The 21402-nt window shown below is 34.8% G+C and overlaps 1 protein-coding gene across 4 annotated transcripts in view; it reads left to right on the top strand.

The window, feature by feature from the left end:
- The window catches only part of BTBD10 (BTB domain containing 10), a 73768-nt gene that overhangs the window by 42610 nt on the left and 9756 nt on the right, over positions 1–21402 (top strand). For all 4 annotated transcript variants that reach the window (XM_045557573.1, XM_045557572.1, XM_045557574.1 and 1 more), the window contains 5 exons: positions 3040–3236; positions 5149–5434; positions 8561–8663; positions 10496–10616; positions 19537–19734. In XM_045557573.1, the coding sequence (XP_045413529.1) occupies positions 3083–3236; positions 5149–5434; positions 8561–8663; positions 10496–10616; positions 19537–19734 (862 nt within the window). In that variant the 5' untranslated portion in view covers positions 3040–3082. The remainder of the gene's footprint in view (positions 1–3039; positions 3237–5148; positions 5435–8560; positions 8664–10495; positions 10617–19536; positions 19735–21402) is intronic.

The following is a 21402-nucleotide window of genomic DNA, read 5'->3' as shown; positions in this document are numbered from 1 at the left end:
ATAGTTTGATCCTTTGGATCTTGCTGTTAAAATTTTTTAGGTGGGACTGGAGTAGTGTTCAGTCTAGTTCTAGTTACTTCCCATTTCAGAATGAAGACCCTTCTGATTCTCTTCCCAGTGCCCTGTCAATTATTAGATTTTTCAGTCTGACTAATGGGAACAGGACCTACTCCTAGACGGTATGAGTGCTAGGCACTATTTCCTTTTAGTCCTTTGAGTTGGTTCTTTCCCCAGCCTCTCATAGTTTCCTAACATGTATAATATGTACTGCTATTCAACTCAAAATTCAAGGAGGACTCTGGATCTCTGAGGTTTTCTCTCTGTGTTGCTCTGTCCTCTCTGGTACCTTTTCCTGAGAACTTAGCTACCTATTACCCCAATGTCTCAGCTCCCTATCTTTCACTCAGAGTCCGCTGGGTTTTGCTTGTTTCCTCTCTCTGTGTTTACTCAGGAAACACTCTCAAGATAGTAATTTGGGACAATCATTGGGCTTACCTCATTTGCTTTCCATCTTTCAGAGATTACTTCATTGCTTGAGGTACTGTGTCATGCAAACCATTGTTTCATATATTCTGTCTGTTTTGGGGGGTTGTTTCAGACAGGAGTATAAACTCAGTCCTTGTTATTCTATCTTGGCTGGAAGCAGATGTTGGGGCTAATCTACTCTTTGTGTCCTTACCTGTCCTCAATTCATGTATCTCAAACTCATTAAAAGAGCTGTCCCTTCTGAACTTGCTCGTCCTCATTTTCTTTTGCACATATTAATTGTTTTTGCCGTTAGAGTGCTTTCCTGATCTAAAATTATTAAATTAAATAGAGTAGGGCATAATTAGTCTTCCATGACATCTGATTTTGAAGGTCTGATTCAGGGTACATTCTGTTTGGAAATGAAAAGATGAAAGTGTATTATGATACTTTTTGTGTTCATTTAAAATCTAAGCAGTTTAGAAATGAAGCCAATATTTCAGCAGTGTCTAATCTTTCAGCTAGAGATGTCTGGTAAAATGCTTTTTCAGTTAATCAGTCTGCTTGGCCCTTACTCAAACTGAACATTTAGCCTGCATTTGCTTTAGTAGTAGTTATGCTTACCTTCTCCATTAAATTATTAGCCTCACATTTAGAAAATATGCTTTCTTATAGTTAAAAATGATTAAAACTTAGCAGGCAGAATAATTTGAAGAATTTTCTTTTTAAATATATCTGAACTTTGTTCTACTTAGTATAGATTCCTTTCTTTTTCCTTCTTTAGAAAATAAGCCAGAAATTCCAGTGTTCCTACTCTGAGGTGTTTTTTTCCTAAACATAAATGCAGTAGGATCTTTTGATTTGTTCTATTTGAAGAAAAAGATTATGTTCAAGGATGCAGTTGTCCTCTGATTTTTTTTCACTACAACAAAGGTGGGAGTAGAATTTTTTTCCTCTGTAGGTTTGTGGGAGACAAATGACTGATAAAGGCTGATAGGTTGCCTTTATTTCCCTAGAAATAACTCTCAGAGCAAATACAAAGTCAGCCCTATTTTCTGTCTTTGCAGTCTGTTATAGCAAGGTGATGACTGATTTTCATAATGAAAGAAACTACTAAAATAACAAAAAATGTTACAGCTAATAAACCAACAAAGGAGATGACCCTGCGACACTGAAAGATTTAAAAGTGCTTTCTGAATCACTGAGAAGATTAAATTTTAACTGGTGTGGTTTTGCAAAAGGAGAGCAGTGTAATATTATGGTGTGGGTACTATAATGAATCAAAAGCTTAGGTTATAGTGTTATTAGCATGTCCACTAAATACTATGTGTCTGAGCAAGTCTTACAGTTTTAATATCCTCATCTGTCATAACTAAATAACATTTAATGGGTAATTATATTGTGTGAGGTACGTTGCTAAGCCCTTAATATACTTCATTTAATCCACATATTAACCTTATTAAAGTAAGAAAGACAGGGAACCTAAGTTTCCAAAATATTAAGTATCATTCAAATTGTCAAACATGCTATTATAGTGAATTTCCAAATTGCCTTAGGTTTGACTCTCATTTTTCTTAACATCAATTTTCCTACCTGCAGCATATTCTGATTATTGAAATCCTATCTGTCAGGGCCTGATGTACTAGTGACTAATAATCTATAGCAGTGTCTTCCTTTGAGATCCTAAAGCATTTATTATCTATCACTCATTTAGTAGTTATATATTTGGGATATCTTTAGTAGTTTTATATTTGGAAGTTATGATAACTCTTGAATTATTTAAATTTCTACATGTTCATGTATTACTGCTTCACTTAGATCATAACCTCTGAGAAAGCCTCTTTCTATTGGCATGTAGCACAGCATTGTACACACAGTACGTACAACTTAATAATTGTGTGTGAATGAATTCTGCCAACTAGACTATTTTAGTTAATCAACATTCTGTTTTCACTTCTCTTGTAGATATTCACTGTATATACGATGTTTTAAAATTTTTAAGTCTATATCTTTATCTACATAGTGTAGTTAGGTTTTTCAGAGAAATGCTTTTTGAAAAAATGTTTTTATCATAATGTTTTGAAAAGAATTCTCAAAGTGAGTTGATTGAAGTTAGCAGGTAGACTTACTTTATTTGGCAGGGAGACCAGTTACTTTGCCCCTTACCTCAGTTTTCTAAGAGTTCCAGCAGCTCTTTCCTTCTCTTTTTCCCCAACAATGAAGGAAATCAAAAGAACATTTGAATAATATTTAGGCTATCTGGGTTATAGAAGTAGATACTAATATTACCACTACTACTGCATCTACTATTAACTCACAAGCTAGTTAACCCTTCTAAGCTTTAGTTTTCTTATCCATAAAAAACCGAGTTCAATTATGTGATCTTCACAGACATGTTATTCTAGAATTTATACAACCTACAAGTTTGAGGTAAATTAAGTTTCCGAATTGGAAAGTAGCATTTGATTTTTGCACTTTAAGGTATTAGTTTTATGTTAATCAGGTTTTTTTTTAAAAGTGTTTTGTGATCTTATGATCTGCTTTTATGGTTAATTTTGTTTTCTAACTTATTAGTACTCCCTCACGTATCGCTAAAGGAGGAGTCGACCACACCAAAATGAGTCTACATGGTGCTAGTGGGGGACATGAGAGATCGAGAGATAGGCGAAGGTCAAGTGACAGATCACGAGATTCATCTCACGAAAGAACAGAGTCTCAGCTCACTCCTTGTATCAGAAATGTTACTTCTCCAACACGACAGCACCATGTTGGTATGTAAAATCAACTAACCTTCCCAACAGTTCTTAAAAGCATGCATTTTACCTTTTTTAAGTAGTAATGACATTGAATTGTGCCTAATACTGCAGAGTAAAATTAGCTTCTTATTTCTATTCAGTTGTTTCTATTTTAGCTGAGCTTGGTTCTTGCTGTGAAAAAAACAGCTTATTAAATGCAATTTAAAGGTGAATTTTTTTTGAGTCTAAAACAGTCTTAAAGAAGTAGCTTGAAAAGCCTTTGAAACTATGATAGTAGATTTTTCAAATTTTTCAAGTTAATTTTTATCAGATATATAGCAGTGGCCTATTTTAAAATAGTTTATAGTAAATTATTGATAGGAATCTCATTAATCATGCTAACAAAGAAAGTGAAAACTAGACTAACCATCATGCAGTTAGTTATTTATTCTGATTTTTGACAATATTTCAAATTTAGTAATAAAAATAGATGAATGGTGTGAAGTCTTTTACTTTCTTAGCTTCTAGCTCAGGTCTTCCCCCTTCTTCCTACTCATTGCTATGTATGAGCATTATTACCCCAGGTGAACACGTTGTTTGACCGTAAAGCCCCAGTCTGAAGCAGAGATGCCTGAACATGTGAGCTTGCTGAGTTTCATTTTTCCTTGGAGAATTGACACATTAAGACTTTGACTTACTATATGAGGTGGTTTCTGCTAGTCTATTGTGAAACAAAATCATTTATATTAGGGTGTAATTATGCAGAGAAGTTGTTGATATCTTAAGTTAGTCCTTGATGTCAGACCAGTATTTATAAGCCAGAAAGAAACGAAAGTACAAATGAGAGCTGACAGTTTGTTAGATGCAAAGCTCAGTGTCTGGGAGTAGAATAGCAGGATATAAAAAATTATTTTATTACTTTAGCAAATTTTGCCTTTGGGATGCTACCAACATTTTAGAAACAGACAGTAGAAGGGAGGTGTCAGAATATCTCTGGAGATATGGCAAACCTAATTATATAATCAGTAATGTTGTACAGAGTGTTCTCAGTAGCCTGAGTCATGGAGGAATTTGGCAAAAGCTGATGAAACGGATGAGATGGAGGTACATTTTTAGGTCACCTTTAAAGTTTAGTGATCTAGCCAGCCTTTAAATGAAACTTATCACAAAATATTAGTTTTTATTTCTTTTTTTAATAGAATATTGGAAAATCTAAGGAAAATTTTCTGAATTTTCACAATATTTTCTACCTATGAAAATTATAGGTAATAATTAAAAAGCCTGTAAAATTTGTAAGCAATGCTTTTTATTCAACAAACATGAGAGTAAGAAGACAGCAGTATATCAGCAGTATATCAGCTACTAAAGCCACTTTATTTGGTAGACAGAAATATCGTTAAAAAAAGTACTTCTTGCTGTCCTTAGTGAATTTTTTTTCTTCTTTTTTTTGGACTTTCCTTTTGTGAGATAAATTGCTGGCTTTAGAATGCACTTATTAACATAGTGAGATTCCAGAGTTTGTACTTTATCAGTATAATGTTATGCCTTTTAGAACTAGGACATTGTAAATTGGTATTCTTATTAATCTTTTACTAATTTTCAAACCTTATATATTTGACTTGTAAGAATATTTGGTTCTTTGGGTTTCTATATATTTTTAAGTGGAGCAATAACAAAATTTTTCTTAATTTTGATCTTAGTTTGGGTTGACATTAGTCTTTTTAAAAGTCAACAAATAAAGATTTTTGAAAGCATTTTGATGTTTTGAGTTTTATTCCTGGGAACTGAATTAATGTTAATGATGTTTTGTGAAAATGTTATTTGAAATCAAAATGCAGAAATGCTGTGATTTAAAACTTTTCTAAATCAAACATTTAAAAAGATTATATACAGATCTTGAATTTTTAAAAGGAAATTTGCATAACTTTGTTCAATACCTTTATTTCAGATCGAGAAAAAGATCACAGTTCCTCTCGTCCAAGTAGTCCTCGTCCTCAAAAAGCATCCCCAAATGGTTCCCTTAGCAGTGCTGGGAACAGCAGCAGAAACAGTAGTCAGTCAAGTTCAGATGGTAGCTGTAAGACATCTGGGGAAATGGTGTTTGTATATGAAAATGCAAAAGAAGGAGCTCGGAACGTAAGAACGACAGAACGAGTGACACTAATAGTGGATAACACTAGATTTGTTGTAGACCCATCCATTTTTACTGCACAGCCAAATACAATGTTGGGCAGGTTTGTATTATTACAGTTCTTTGTATTACTAATTATAAAGCACTTTAACAGCCATTATTTATTTTTTAATTTAAATTTTACAGCAATCTCTGTTGGAATGTAGCATTCCTATTTTACAGATGAAAGAACTGAACTTTGGAAGTTAAACTAATTGTCCAAGTTAATGCAGCTAGAAAGTGGTAGAGTGAAAGCTTGAACTGGGTTTTATTTCTAACTTTCTTTGCAGCACCAGTAGGAATATCAAATATATATTAGTTATTGAGTTAGGATACTAAAAGATTTCTACAGACTGAGACCATAGATTGAATCTAACCAGGTGAATTTAGTGGTGATAATGTTTCCTGCATTTGGGTTCCCAAATTCAACCACCAAATATAGAAGGTGTCAACATTGTTTGAAGGTAAAACAAAACCCAACAATTTGGTTAGCATTAAGTCTGCAGGTATTGTTAGTTTGACGTAGATACTTAAAAGGAAAAAAAAGGAATGTCATTAACAAGTAGTTAGAATGAAGGAGTTTATAGTCATCTTCTGATTTGTATTGGTCCAAAGTAATAGCTCAATTTAAAGTTTGCAGTCATGGGAACCACAATTTAAGAAGGATATAGATCTGTGGTCCCCAAGCCCTGGTCTGAGGACTGGTAATGTTCCATGGCCTGTTAGGAACTGGACTGCACAGCAGGAGGTGAGCAGCAGGGGAGCTAGCGAAGTTTCATCTGTATTTAGAGCAGCTCTGCATTGCTCGCATCACTCCATAAGCTCTGCCTCCTGTCAGATCAGCAATGGCGGCATTAGATTCTCATAGCACAAACCGTACTGTAAACTGCGTGTGCAGACAATCTAGGTTGCATGCTTCTTATAGAGTTTAATGCCTGATGATCTGAGATGGAGCTGAGGCAGTGATGCTAGCACTGGGGAGCAGCTGTAAATACAGATTATCATTAGCAGAGAGGTTTGACTGCACAACAAATGTAATATGCTTTGAATTATCCTGAAACCATCCACCACCCCGGTCCGTGGAAGCACTGTCTTCCATGAAACTGGTTCCTGGTGCCAAAAAGGTTGGGGACCGCTGATATGGATAATATGGACTTGATTTTTTAACATGTTCAAAACTAGGATCCAAATACTTTTTAATTATAAAGTCAGTATGTTTGTTCATGCTAATATAAAATGAAAAGACATATAAATGAAATAGAAGTTTACATGACATAAAAACTTGTGGTATTTTTCTAGATTGCTTATGGGATGTCTGTATGTGTATGTGATTTGTCATTGTCTCGTAATACAGAATAAGTGCTTGCATTGTGATACCATATACATTCTGAGTAGCTAAATATTTTCCTACAGCATTGACACTAGACTTTATATCCATGAGAAAAAAAAACTTTAACTACAGGCTTTTTTGTATTTTTAGTATTGTAGGGGAAGATTATTGATGGAAGTTATTAGGAGGATGACTTGACACTGTTAATAATACTTTATATTTTTATGTAATATTTATAGACAGTAAGAAAAGTAGATATTTGAAATTTTGCTTTAGTTGTTAGGTTACATTTTCTTTTAATAAAGGATTTTTTTAAATGTCCCTGGTCATCTGCAAAGAATAGCTTTTCCCTTTTGTAAAAAGTTTAAATATTTGAGAAAATTGCATGACATTTGATTCCTAAAAGACTATCTTCTTTTTTTTTTTTCAATCAGTGAAAGCTTCTTTTCATGTCACTTGACTAAAGCGTATCTTTGGGGATGAAAATTAATATTCATGGGAACTGTAAAAAGAAGTTGGCATTCTTTTTGAAACTTTGAAATAAAAAAGCTTTGTTGTTCATAGGTTTCTGTGTTACAACAAACTATTTGAATTAGGAGACTGTTGAGTAGAATACTTAGTTCAACCACTATTTACTTTGGGAATAGTGGTACCATTGAATTCAAAGGTTCAACTTTCTTTGATCATGATTTTTAAATTTTCTTGAGAGTACTGCAGTGAATTTTTCATTGCAAAGGACATATTTTGGAAATTGCCTCTTTTCTAAATAGTTATTGTTAAAGGGCCAAGAACATGACTTGAAAAAAATCCATTTGCATTTTTCTTATATAAAAATTAATCTTAAGAGCTTTTCATTCATTTTCTTAAGCTTTTCATTCTCCTCTTCTTTTCTTTATTCTTGTCTATCCCAGCATTTGATTGCTTGTTTTTGAGTTCTAGGATGCAAGTCTAATAATTTTGAGTAGGATTTCTTACATTTATATTAATAGTTAAGATTGGGAAATGTAAAACAACCTTTATCATCTTGCTTTTTCCTAGTTTAGCTTGCTGAATGTGTTGCATTATAGCATTAACTTTGGCTGGGCTCAGTGGCTCATGGCTATAATCCTAGCACTCTGGGAGGCCAAGGTGGGAGAATCGCTTGAGGTCAGGAGTTTGAGAGCAGCCTGAGCAAGAGCGAGACCCCATCTCTACTAAAAATAGAAAGAAATTATATGGACAACTATAAAAATACATAGAAAAAATTAGCTGGGCATGGTGGCGCATGCCTATAGTCCCAGCTACTCGGGAGGCTAAGGCAGAAGGATTGCTTGAGCCCAGGAGTTTGAGGTTGCTGTGAGCTAGGCTGATGCCACGGCACTCTAGCCCAGGCAACAGAGTGAAATTCTGTCTCAAAAAAAAAAAAAAAAAAGCATTATCTTTACAAAAATAGTAGTTTACAGAAAAGGCACAGATAACATGATTTCCCTTTTTCTTTTTTTTTTTTCTTTGTGGTAAGATTAATATTAAAAAATTACCTTTTCCCCTAGATTGTTTGATTGTTATTTTTTTGTTTTTGTTTTTTTCTGAGGAGGAATGATTGGAAAGTTCTTTAGCTTCTGAACCTTGTCACTTAATTTTATTATTGCTTACAAGGAATCTATACTACTGTTCCCTCCTATCAAAATGAAAATATTTTTAATATCCTTTATTTATAATGTTTGCCAGAATAAAATCCTGTTAAAAATTCTTAACTAATTTAATGATATAATTTAAGCATTAAATTATAATTCCTTTTTCCTTTTATACATGAAGATGATTTTCTCTTTTGATGGAAGAATCATATTGATGTATTTATTTCTCAATTATTTGCTTTCATAGGATGTTTGGATCTGGCCGAGAACATAACTTTACACGTCCCAATGAGAAGGGAGAGTATGAAGTGGCAGAAGGAATTGGTTCCACTGTGTTTCGAGCTATTCTGGTGAGTGTTTCTTATATGTATTGACTTAATTATAAGAGCCCTTCTTGGGTAGGTATTTAGATTGGAAGCAGAGTTCTATTTGGATATCTCTTTGGAAATATGAAAGATATTGTTTTTCCTTAAACACCATTTAATTCACCTTTATTTTAGTACATAAAGATAAAATGATACAAACAAATGAATTTTATGAACTTTGGGAAGATAGGGTAGGGAATGATTTATCTCTTAGGTCTACCTAGGCAGTTCTTTCATATACTTCATAGTAACATTTCTGGAGTCATATTTATTCCTCCTTCAATCTCTTAAATACAGTAAATTGATCATTTTTGCTTTTATTAGATATAACCAGCAATTTCAAAACTTACGAACATTTAAAAATCATCTCCAAAATGTATTTGTTAGCATCTTTGTTTTTGTTTGTTTTTTGAGACACGGTCTCGCTCTGTTGCCCAGGCTAGAGTACAAAGGTGTCATAATAGTTCACTGCAACTTGAAACTCCTGGGCTCAAGTGATCATCCTGCCTCAGCCTCCCAAGTATCTGGAACTACAGGCATACACCACTGCTCCTGGCTAGTTTTTCAATTTTTTGTAGAGATAGGGTTTTGCTATGTTGCTCAAGCTGGTCTTGAACTCCTGACCTCAAGCAATCTTCCTGCCTCAAGTGATCCTCCTGCCTCAGCCTCCCAAAGTGCTAGTATTACAAGCATGAACTACTGTGTCTGGCACAGCATCTTTGTTTTAAACCCCCACCCCATCCCCACTTCTTTTTTTTGAGGTTTTAACCTTTTGTTTTGAGGACTATTTGAATTTATATTACAGACTCCTTACTTGTAATTTCAATTCAGTGATAAAGATTTGGTTTATAGTGTGTGACAGTTTATGCCACAGTCTTAAAATAGAGTTTTCTTAAATAGTTTTGAGGGGAGGGAAGATCCTGAGATGGAAGACAGATAGGAAAAGTAGTTGATCTTGATCAGGTTGTTAGTGCTTGGATAAGTACCAGAAGATGTTTTGCTTCCATTGATGCAATAACCTTAGAAATTATATTACTGGTTACTGTTACTGTGGTTCTAAACCTCAAGAAGCTTGAAACAGGTCTCAGTTTGGGGGGAAGTGGTTTTCCAGCTGTCCCATTCTTCTATTTAACCCCATATGGAGTTGACAAGAAGAATTTTTATAACTCAAGTATGGAGTAACTTATCTTTAATTCTGGGGCCAGCCCCCAACAACCTTTTAAGTAGATTTTGGAAATGATCAGTACAGACTGTTACATGGAAACAGCAAAGGATAGTGCTTAGCAAAATAATATCTAATTGTGCATATTGTTTTACATATTTTAATACTTGAATGTGACTTTGTAATTCTTTACTAAAAACCTTAAATTTTGTTAAATTTTGTAGATAATATTTAAGGTAACTTAGAGTTTATCATTCAACTTCCTTACTTTTTAAAATAAGTTTAAAATTTTATGGTAGTTGTGTAGAAAACTAACTTGTAGGAGGAAAATATATATGCATTGTTATGATGTAGTATAAAGAAGAGATGAATTAGGTAATGGGAAGACCTGGGTTCTGATCTTATCTCTGCTGTTATAAATGATTGTATGACTGGGTAAGTCAGTCAATGAATCCATTGGGTCTGAATTTTCCTTATAGGTAAAAAGAAAAAGTTGTTAGGTGAACTAGGGTCTCATTTAACTTTTAAATTCCACAAGTCAGAAATGTTAGAGCTCCACTATTTCTGAAAATGCTACCAATCCAACCTTACTAATAAGCCTTAGCTACCTTTTGCTCCAGATGTGTTATGCATTCTTTACTTTTTTTTTTTTCAGGATTACTATAAGACAGGAATAATCCGTTGTCCTGATGGCATATCTATTCCTGAACTGAGAGAAGCATGTGACTATCTTTGTATCTCTTTTGAATATAGTACTATTAAATGTAGAGATCTCAGTAAGTATGTTTTGTGTGTGAGTGGTTTGTAGAATTACAATCTATTGTAATGAAAAACCTAAAATAGTGCTGTTTACCTAGTTAGACTTTAAATATTTGTTTAATTGAGTTGTAAAGCATTCTAGTACCATGAAGATTATTTACGGAAGTTTGCAGAAACATCGATAATCTCCTTGTACAATTTTCCAAATATCTTTTCAACTTTAATAATTTTTTTTTTTTACAAACTCTCCTAGATTTCCTCCTTGACTGTTTTCCTATATCATTTGTTATCAGTCTATCTCCTAGCTTGGGAGCCCTGGCTTCGGTCAAGTGTGGTCATTTGGCTTCATTCCTCAGATCACATCATCCAAAAATTTATAATTTTTTTGTATTACCATGTAAGATAATATTCTGAGCCCTATGGAAGATACAAATAATTCTTAAAAGCAGTACTTGTCACTAAAAATCCTAGATTGAATCCCTAGCCCTCATTCTTACATAGGATTAAGTGACTTCATCTAAGAACTTCAAACGTAGTCTCAGAGCACTGTCTAGAACTTTGGAATCCCAATTCTTTGATTGGTATTCTTCTCACTACCTTCCCAGCACTCCCCACCCCCACTGTTATGCCATGCCTGAAAAAAGGGGTGATTATGTACAAAAAAGTCAAAATAGCATATGAGAAGTATCAGATGTTGACTTGGCTATTAAGTGGTTGGAGAAGTTCAGAGGAAGGGGAGGTCACTGTGGGCTAGAAGGATTAGGGAAGAGTTCAATAGAGACAAATGGTAAAGCATGAATAGGAATGATTCAGAAAGAGTAGAGAGGTTATTCTAAGAGCTGAGGTTTTTGGATTAAAGGTGTAACAGGTATACTTTTGAAATAAGTTGGAGCAGACTTTTTATCAGGACCAAAAAAAGATGGGGAGTAAATAGGTGGGCCCGATTATGGAAGGTCTAATTTTCTTCTAACTTCTAAACTAATTTTCTTACATTTCATTCTATATAAAGTGGTAAGCCATTTAAAAGTTTTGTACATGTGGTTTATAGTCTTACGCTAGCCCCATATGTATGGTTATCTTTACTTCGTTACCTAAGCTCAACCCTAGCTTGGTGGAGTGGTATCATACCCTCTCAACAATTAATGTTAGAAACTGAATGGGACATTTTTAAGGCACCACTGTATACTTTAATATAACCATCATCCTGCATGCTCAGATATGATCTAACTTCTTGAAAATCAGTGGCATAAAGTCTGTCCCTAAGTACCACATTTGTTTTTGCCAAACATTGTTTAAAGTCTCTGCAAAAGTACCTATAGGTAGGACAAAGAAGTGATGGTCTACCTCTGAGTCCATTTCTCAATAAATGATATTAAAAGTTTAAAATCTAATTGTACAGCTAGAGTGTGCAACTATAAATTTGAACAAAGTTGCTGTTTTTTCACATCTCAAAAAATGGTTTTAGTTGAAACCATGAGCACTATAGAGCTTTGATTTCAAGTTTTTTATCTTTTTATTCAAGAGACCATTTTGATTAAACTTTATATAATTAGATGCTGAGGTTTGATGACTGATAGATTTTTAAAAAAACATTAGAATTTTTTACAGATGATGTGAATTTTAGTTCTGCAATCCCTTGGACATAGTTTACCTTGTCATCACTATTAAGTGTCTTTTATTTGTTATGGAATTTAAAGGTAAGAGTCTTTATGTAAAACATATACAATATGATTTTCCTGGTCTTTTGGTTTTTACATAATATTTGTAATTGTTTCTAAATTTCTTGTAATATATGTTACTAAAAATTGAGAGATTCTCAAAGACCTTATAAAAAATAACCATATAGAATTTGAAGGGATAAAAGTAGTCTTATAAAAATATAAAAGAATACTACAGGTGTAGACTTGAGTTCAAAATAATTTTTTTTCCTGCAAATATGTGCCTTTGCTGAATATTTGGAATGGTACTTAACACTAAAATGTCTGGGCTTATCTCTTAATCTAAAAAGAAATAATATTAGTACTAAATGTTCATGTAATAGGGAGACCTAGATTTCTTGGACAGCTTGCTTGAAATCCTATTTCTTAGTTCCCTCATCTTTAAAATGGAGATAATAATATTACTTACCCCACAGAGTTACTGTGAATTAAATGAATAGTCCTTGACACATAGTATTAAGCAAAGATTTGCTTGTAAAAGAGTAGCAAAATTATGATGTAAAGGTAAATTAAAAGACAAATATTAAAGGATCATATTGTACAATCTAGTTTATAATATTTACACTTGGGAATATATTGTGAATATGTCTATATTAGTAAATATCCTTTAATGACAACTTGTTTAATGGTTACATAGTAATTAGTCATTTATTCTACATTTTTATTGAGCATTCACTTTATGACAGGTATTAAGTATATAAGAGGAAACAAAAAAGACAAGGGTCCCTGCTATCATGATGCTTGCAGTATAGTGAGGAAGACAGGCAAGTAAATTTTATTATGATGTTACAGGAAGAATAGTATGCTAAGTGAGCATTTAGGGGCCACATGTAACTCAGGTGTGAGTCTGGGGAAGCTTTCTGGAGGAGAGGGGTGAGGAACTGTGTTCCAGGCAGAAGGAATGGCATGGTTCAGGGCAAAAACGTTGGCACAGGGAGGAACTGACTTTTCAATCCTCTGTCATAAAACTTAACCATACAATGAAGGAACTCTGTGGTGCTTAGTAACTCCCAACTAGGCCTCAGTGTCCACATCCAAGAAGTTTTGAGAACCAGGGCTGAACTCAGGAATGAAGGCCTAGGGCTAAAACAATGAAAAACGAAGTGTCTTTGGATGAAAGTGGCATGAAAAATGAAATTTAAAGTCTGAATAAGCACCAATTCAGTAGGCCCAGGAAAAAAGGCATTATCCATGTAGGAAATGATGGGACTTCAACAGAAGACTAAAAAACCTGAAGTTATATCCAAGCCTAGTGAGAAAAGGAGATCAGAGGCAGAGTCTGCCTCCAGTAAAAATGTAGAGACAGGATTTGCTTATATGTTCTCTCTCTCTCTCTCTCTCTCTCTCTCTTTCTCTCTCTCTCTCTCTCTCTCTCTCTCTCATTTTAACTCATGCTCTGTTTTTCAGTTTGTGGCATTAAACCAGTTAGGACTTGAAGGCAGGGATGCTATCTTTTTGACTTTGTGTCCATAGTTCCTGGGACATAGGATGAGTTGAATTAATAAATTATTTTATCCCCTCATGCATTTTTTAGGATTCTATTCTACTTGTCCCTTCTAGTATCATTAGTCTTTGCTTCTCTTTATATAGTAATCTTCAGGCTCAAACATACTCAAATTTGACCTATGTATATATATTCTAGACATTGAAAAAAATTTCTCATTTAAAAAAACTTGAACTTTTCATTGGAATTCTTTGAAGTTAGCCTTTTAAAAGAGTTAATATATTCACTATATTAACTCTTGCTCCAAATGCTATGTCTTTCCATTTATTCACACTTTTATATCTTTATGTAGAGTTTTGTTATTTTCTCTATTAGTTTCTGCTCTGGTCTTATAAATATTGATATCTTGTATTTTTACTATTGTTGTGCGCAGAATATGTTTCAGTTTCTAACTGCTAACATATAAGAAAGTTACTGAATTTTGTACATTTGTATTTAACCACTTCACTGAACCTTGTTTGTTTCTAATAGTTTTTCAGTGATTCTCATATATTCTTAGTAGATAATTGACCCTGTTGTAAATAATACTTCTCTATCTTTTTTATCTTGTTGAATTGTTTAGAAGATTTTGAATGTTGTTAAATTTAGTGGTAAAATTCTGGCAATTCTGTCTTTAAACGCATTTCCCTTAGGTTTCACTGCTAAGTCACCCATTTCTTGTTGATACTCTCTTCCTTTGGCTCTTTGGCATCCTTCTTGAAGGTCTTCTGCTTATCATTCTCTCATTTGCTTCCTGATCCTTCATCCCTTAAATGTGGTTGTTGTCTACTGTTAGCTACTTTCTTTCTCGCAGAATCTATGCACTTACTTTAAGTGATGCCATTCATTATTACTGTGGCTTCAAATATTACCTTTGCACTGGGGATTTCCACCTTTTACCTCTAACTCCTAAGTACCAGCCATTCATTTCTAATAGTTTACCATGTAACTTGTCATTTCTCCCCACCCTTTATTTATCAAGCTTTTTATGGGTTTCGTGCATATAGTACATGTAGTGATGAACAAAGACAGACATTGTCCCTGCCTTTATGGAGCTTACAGTCTAGTGGGGAAGATAGACATTAAACAAGTAATAAAAGCTGTGAAAAAAATGCAATGAAGAAATGAGATGCTATGAGAAGTGTATATCAAAGGGGCTTTAGAGAATCATTATCTAAGTTAGTGATATTAAAGCTGACACTTGAAGGGGTGTCAAAGAGAAGGGAAAGTTGACTTTACAAGAAGCAGAAATGGTATGTGCAGAGGCTCTTAAGTGGAAAGGAATATGACATGTTTAGGGAACTGAAAAAAGGCAAATATAGCTTGTAGATGGATGAATATGAGTGGTGAGGAAAAAGGCCAGAGAGGTAAGGAGGAAACAAATCTATTACTTGAACAAACATTTAATGACTGTCCACTCGATACTAAGTACTGTTCTAAGTTTTGGGGATTCAGCATGAACAAACCAGGCAAAACTTTCTGTTCTAATGGAACTTATACTCTGTTGGGGAAAACAAACAATAACCAAGGTAAACAAATAACATATGGTATGTTAGATTGTGGTTAAGTACTGAGGGAGAAAAAAGTAAAGAAGGGACAATAGCCAGAGAAGCCTTCATTGGAGAGGAGAATTTAAGTAAATTCTAAGCAGGGGTTAATAGTGAGTGCATGTGTTGAAGGAGCTTGCCTTGGATGTCTGAGGGTAGCAGAGAGGCCAGTATAGTTGGAGTAGAGTGTGTGAGAATGTTAGTATTATAGATGTGGTCAGAGAAGTAACAAAGGACCTAGGTCAGGCCAGGTGTGGTGGCTCATGCCTATAATCCTAGCACTCAGGGAGGCCGAGGTGGATGGATTGTTTGAACTCAGGAGTTCAAGACCAGCCTGAGCAAGAACAAGACCCCATCTCTACTAAAAAGAAAGAAATTAGCTGGACAACTAAAAATATATAGAGAAAAAAATTAGCTGGGCATGGTGGTACATGCCTGTAGTCCCAGCTACTCGGGAGGCTGAGGCAGGAGGATCGCTTAAGCCCAGGAGTTTGAGGTTGCTGTGAGCTAGGCTGACGCCACAGCACTCTAGCCTGGGCAACAGAATGAGACTCTGTCTCCAAAAAATAAAAAATAAAAAAAAGGGCCTAGGTCAGGTAGGGCCTTTATCTTCTGTCTTTTACTCTGAATGAGATCAGAAGCCATTAGAGGGTTTTGAACAAATGAGTGATATGATCTGTAAGGCTGTCATGTGATACCATGTCATGGGGACACTTTTCACACAGAATCCAGTATAGAGTTGTTCAGTGCTGTAACCCTGATCTGACCTAGGGTTTAAAAGAATCACTTTTTGCTGTTGTGTTAGAAATGGACCAAAAGGGGAATTGAGGTAGAAGCAAACAGATCAATTAGGAAGTCATTGCCAAAATCCAGGTAAGAGAGATGGTAGTAACTTGGATCAGAGTAGAAACAGTGAGAAATGGTCAGATTCTAGATATATTACATACTAGAGTTCTCAAGATTTGCTTGCTGATCGAATGTGGGGTGGGAAGGAAAGAAGAGGACTTTAACTGGAAGTGTGGATTGCCATTAATTGAGATGGGGAGACTTCCTGAGAGGTGCAAATTTAGAAGCTTGAGTTTGATCATGTTAAGTTTGAAATACCTATTAGATATCCGATTAGAAAAGTTAAGTGATGCATTGGGTACACATGTCTAAAGTTTAGGAGAGAAATGTGGCCTAGATATAAGTGGGAATCCTCAGTATATGGATAATACTTAAAGAAAATATTTTTTAAAGGTTCATTGTACACACTGATCTATAACCTACTTTTTCATATGATAGGGCCTTATGGACCAAGTTGTGCATTTAAGACTTTTATTTTAAATATACTACAAGTCATGGGAGGTTTAGGCTAGCAGACACTCTTAATTAGATTTGGCTGCTATGGGGTAAATGGATTACAGAGGGGCAAAAGCAAATGTTGGGGAAATGTAATTAGAAGGCTTTTATAATAGTTTGGATGAGAGTTAATGATGACTTGGACCATGATGGCAGCAGGGAATTGAATGTGTCTGGTTATCTGGTTAACTATTGCTGTGTAATAAACCATCCCAAACTTAGCATGAACTATGACCACTTTATTACTGTCATTGATTCTGTGGGTCAGGAATTCACACAGGGCACAGCAGAGGTGGTATAGGGCTGCTTCATCATGTCTGGGGCTTCATCTATGAAGAATTAAAGGGCTAGGGTAACTCAAAAGGCTGGAGGCTTTATTCATATGTCTGGTTCCTGGACTGGGATGACCCAAAGGCTAGGCTTAGCTAGAAATGTCAGAGTACCTACATGGGGCCTCTCCATAATGTCCTGGGCTTCTCAAAGCCTGAAGGCTGGTTTCAGAGAGGAAGCATTCGGAAAGCGAGCATTACAGAGACCAAGGCGAAAATGGCAAGCCTTATCCTGACAGCCTCTGAAGTCATGCACTATCCATCATGCTCTCCTGGTTGCTAGCACATCTGTATGACCATTCTGATTAAAGGGGAGGGGAATTAGATTCTACCTCTTAGGAGGAGATGTTGAGGTCACCTTGCAGAAAAGTCTGTGGCATAGGAGATATTGCAGCCATCTTTGGAAAATATTGTCTGCCAGAAGAAGGAAATGACACAGTTCAAGATATGTTTAAGAAGACATGGAGAATGATTTGAATTAGAAGTTGAAGGAGGAATCAAGGATTTATTCATTTATTCTACAGATGTTTAAGTGCCTCTTGTATGCCCAGCACTGTTCTGAGATGATTCTGAGAACTTTTTTTTTTACTGATTGGGAAAACAATGCAGAGAGAGACAGAAATGATGTTAATAAGTTCAATTTTGGATATATTGAGTTTGAGATCCTATGAGGTAGGTAGCATCCAAGTAGAAATTTCTAGAAGGCAGTTGAGTATAACACATCTCAAATATAGAGGACAGAATTAGTAGAAATAAATTTGGGAATTGTCAGTATAGAGTTCAGGAAGAAAAGAACTTAAAGTTGCCTTGGGACATGCCAGTATTTAATGAACAGCTAGAGGAGAAAGAGTTGAAAAGGTTATTGAGGAAGAATAGCCGGAGAAGAGAAAAAAAAACACATAGGGATAATTATATCAGAGATTCTTAGGGATGAGAGTGTTTCAAGAAAGAGGGAGTGGTCCAGTGTAAGAGATTCTACCAAGAGGTCAAATAAGATCAAGACCACAAGATAGTCATTATCTTTAACAATACAAAGGCCATTTGCAGACCACAGCAAGAGCAGTTTTTATAGAGTAGTGAGAGTAGAAACCAGGTTAGAATTAGTTCAAGCTGGGTGTGGTGGTGTGCACCTGTAGCTACTCAGGAGGCTGAGGTGGGAGGATTGCCTGTGGCCAGGAGTTTGAGGCTGCAGTGATCTGTGATCATGCCACTGCCCTCCAACCTGGTCAGTAGAGTGAGACCCTGTCTCAAAAAAAAAAAACCCTACATATATATATATACATATATATATATATATATAGAGAGAGAGAGAGAGAGTGCACGCAAGTGCATGCGCACATGCCATTGGGTGCAGGACAAAAAAAAAAGAATTAGTTCAAAAGTTAGGGGGAAGAGAATTTGTTGAGGGACATAGAGAAATTTGGTTATAAAGACAATTTAAAAAATATTAATAATAGTGGGAAATAGCCTGTCTAGACAGAGACATGGCTAAGTAATAATAATATAGATTATTAATAATATAGAGGGTCAATTATTTAATCAATCATTTATTATATTATTATGTACTATTAGTTATATGTTATTATTACTTATATAATTATAGAGACAATTTGTAAGGGGAAAAAAGCTTTCCCTTGGGAGACTATAGATTTGAGTTCTAGTGTCCTTTAACCCTCTCCCAGTTTTTTCACACACACTCACATTCATACAGACAGTTGCTTCAACTTCTCCCTCCAGGCTGCTACCATAGCAGTAGATCCTTAAATGGTGGAGTCTTAGATAGGAGACAGGACATTGCCATTAAAGTAGGAATAAAAGAAGAAAGATTAGGTCAGTTCAGGTGAGTTTATGGCCATGTATTTAGGAAGTTGAAGTTGCTATGTCTAACTTAAGGAGTGTGAAGTCTACCTTTTAACCCTCTCACTTATAGGGTAAAGTCCTCTGCGGAATTCCTGCACCATGTTGTATTTTGCTTGGCCTTTTGCCTGCCTTATTCCAAGTCCTGTAGACCCTTCTCATCTCACCTCTCTTCCTACACTGAAATATTAATGCTGCTTGTGAATAACTTTCTGAGAAAGAACATGTGGTAGTGGAATATGAGAACTATTTCAGTTCATAAGGATAATCTGAAAAGTATCTTTAAGATATACTTTAAGGCATACCTAGTTGCATATAGTGATGAAAGATAATTTGATATAGTGAAAATTACTTTGGGCTAGGGATGGGGTTTTAATTGTGACTTTGCAAATTCATTTTGTAACCTTAGGCAAATGCATTTGTAAAATGGAGGGCTTGTGTTGTATGTCTTTAATTGGCCCTTCTTGCTGTAAGATTCTACAATTCTATAAGAATTCTTCCTAGGAAAAGTTTTGGTGACTGAGAAATAACCAGTAAATTATCTGTAGGGTCCCAAAAGAGATGCTGAACTAATCTAGTGTTTTATTTGTGCTTTCCTTCTGCTTTTCTTTTATTTACCAGCCATCCAAAAAACCAAGGTATTTTTGTGGGTTTCATTTCAGGTGCCCTAATGCATGAGTTATCGAATGATGGTGCTCGTAAACAATTTGAATTTTATCTGGAAGAGATGATCCTCCCTCTCATGGTAGCTAGTGCCCAGAGTGGGGAACGAGAATGCCATATAGTGGTACTTACAGATGATGATGTGGTTGATTGGGATGAAGAATATCCACCACAGATGGGAGAAGAATATTCACAAAGTAAGTATTGTGGCATGTCTTCTCTCTCCTGAATCATCCCAGATTATCTCTTATTTTTGCAAAGAAAAACTCTCACTATATGCCAGGGGTCAGCAAACTATAGCCTGTGGGTCAAATCCAGCCTGCCGCCTGTTTTTATAAATAAAGTTTTATGTATCGCCTATGGCTGCTTTTGTGCTACAGTGGCAGAGTTGAGTAGTTGCAACAAAGACTGCATGGCTCGCAAAGTCCGAAGTATTTACTATCTGGCCCTGTACAGAAAAAGTGTGCCTCTACCTATGCCATACCCAGAAGTGGTTTGCTTTGTTGACTGTCTGGATCTTGATAGATTTTTTTTTTCTTTGTATTTAGAAGCATCCTGGAGAAGTAGGTCCTGGAGTAGATTATAAAAATAGCTTTTTAAAAAAATGAGTTTTTGTTTTTATATTAATTTAGAAGCTTTAACTCATTGATTTTGAGGGTGACTTTAATTTTTACTTAATTTGTCTAAGTATATTTCATTTTGTGCCAAGATATTCCAACCTAATGAAGATTCATTTGAGGAAGTAGAGATAGCCTTTTTAGCTTGATTTTTCTAAATGTGACTATATGACAGATACTGTCCTTTCTGATGTTTTTTAGATAGCATATATGTTCTGGAGGATACAATGATCCTTCGTAAAGCTTTGTGGAACTATAGTTCTTTTAGGTATTTCTGACCAAAACAGCATATCTTGAGCAGCAATGACTATTTTTTTTTTTTTCTTACTCTGTTTGTAAACTTTTGTAATTAGCATCTTTGGGGTTTTTTGTTGTTGTTGTTGTTGTTGTTGTTGTTGTTGTTAGAAAATCTGTCTTATATTGTTTTTCTTGATGAACTCATATTAGTATTTTTTTTTTTTTTACCAGTTTCATAGATTGAGAAGAAAAGTTGAAATAATGACTCAAGGAACTGTGTAGAATAGCCTAGCATTTTGTTCTGTACTCCAGTCTGTTGACTTGGTAAAGATTAGGGTTTAAGTAAAAAAGTACAGAAATATAGTAAGTAATAAAATCCTTTGATCTCTGATTTTTCCATCTTCCATACTCTTTTCTAAAAACAAAACAAAGCAGATTCCAAATGGTATGCTATTTGACTTCTAAAGAAGATTTTCAAAAGATCATTTTAACACAAGTTATGGTAGCACTTTTCAGCATTTACATTGAGATACTTCTTTTGCATTATGTACTTAAATGAGTATTGTAATTCTTTTGTGGATAGTTGTAGTGATAGCCATTTCTGTTGCTATTTCCTCAGTCCTAGGCTCTTTGTTGACAATGGTTTTCTATAATAATTATGTGGAATAAAAAGTTGAACAAAACACAAGAAAAATGAAGGGTTACCAAAAATCAAAAGAAGTATGCTAAATTATTTTCTGTTGAGAAAAAGGAATGAATAAGCTTATGTTTTACTTTACAAAAGGTTTGACTCCAAGAAAGTAGAGCCAACCATAGAGCACGGAAATGACATTATAGTGAAAAAGTTATTATAAACCTGCCTTTTTGTTTTCCATCATTGAACTTCCCATTTCAAAAATTTTTTTATCTTTTTTTTTATCTTAAACTTTGAAGCTTAGAAGGACTTACATACTTAATTTTTACTTAATTTGTCTAAATATGTTGCCAAGGTGTTCCAACCTGAAGAAGATT

This window comes from Lemur catta, chromosome 7, assembly GCF_020740605.2.
Source record: "Lemur catta isolate mLemCat1 chromosome 7, mLemCat1.pri, whole genome shotgun sequence".
Classification (NCBI taxonomy): Eukaryota; Metazoa; Chordata; class Mammalia; order Primates; family Lemuridae; genus Lemur; species Lemur catta.
This window is presented reverse-complemented; position numbering and strand designations above follow the sequence as displayed.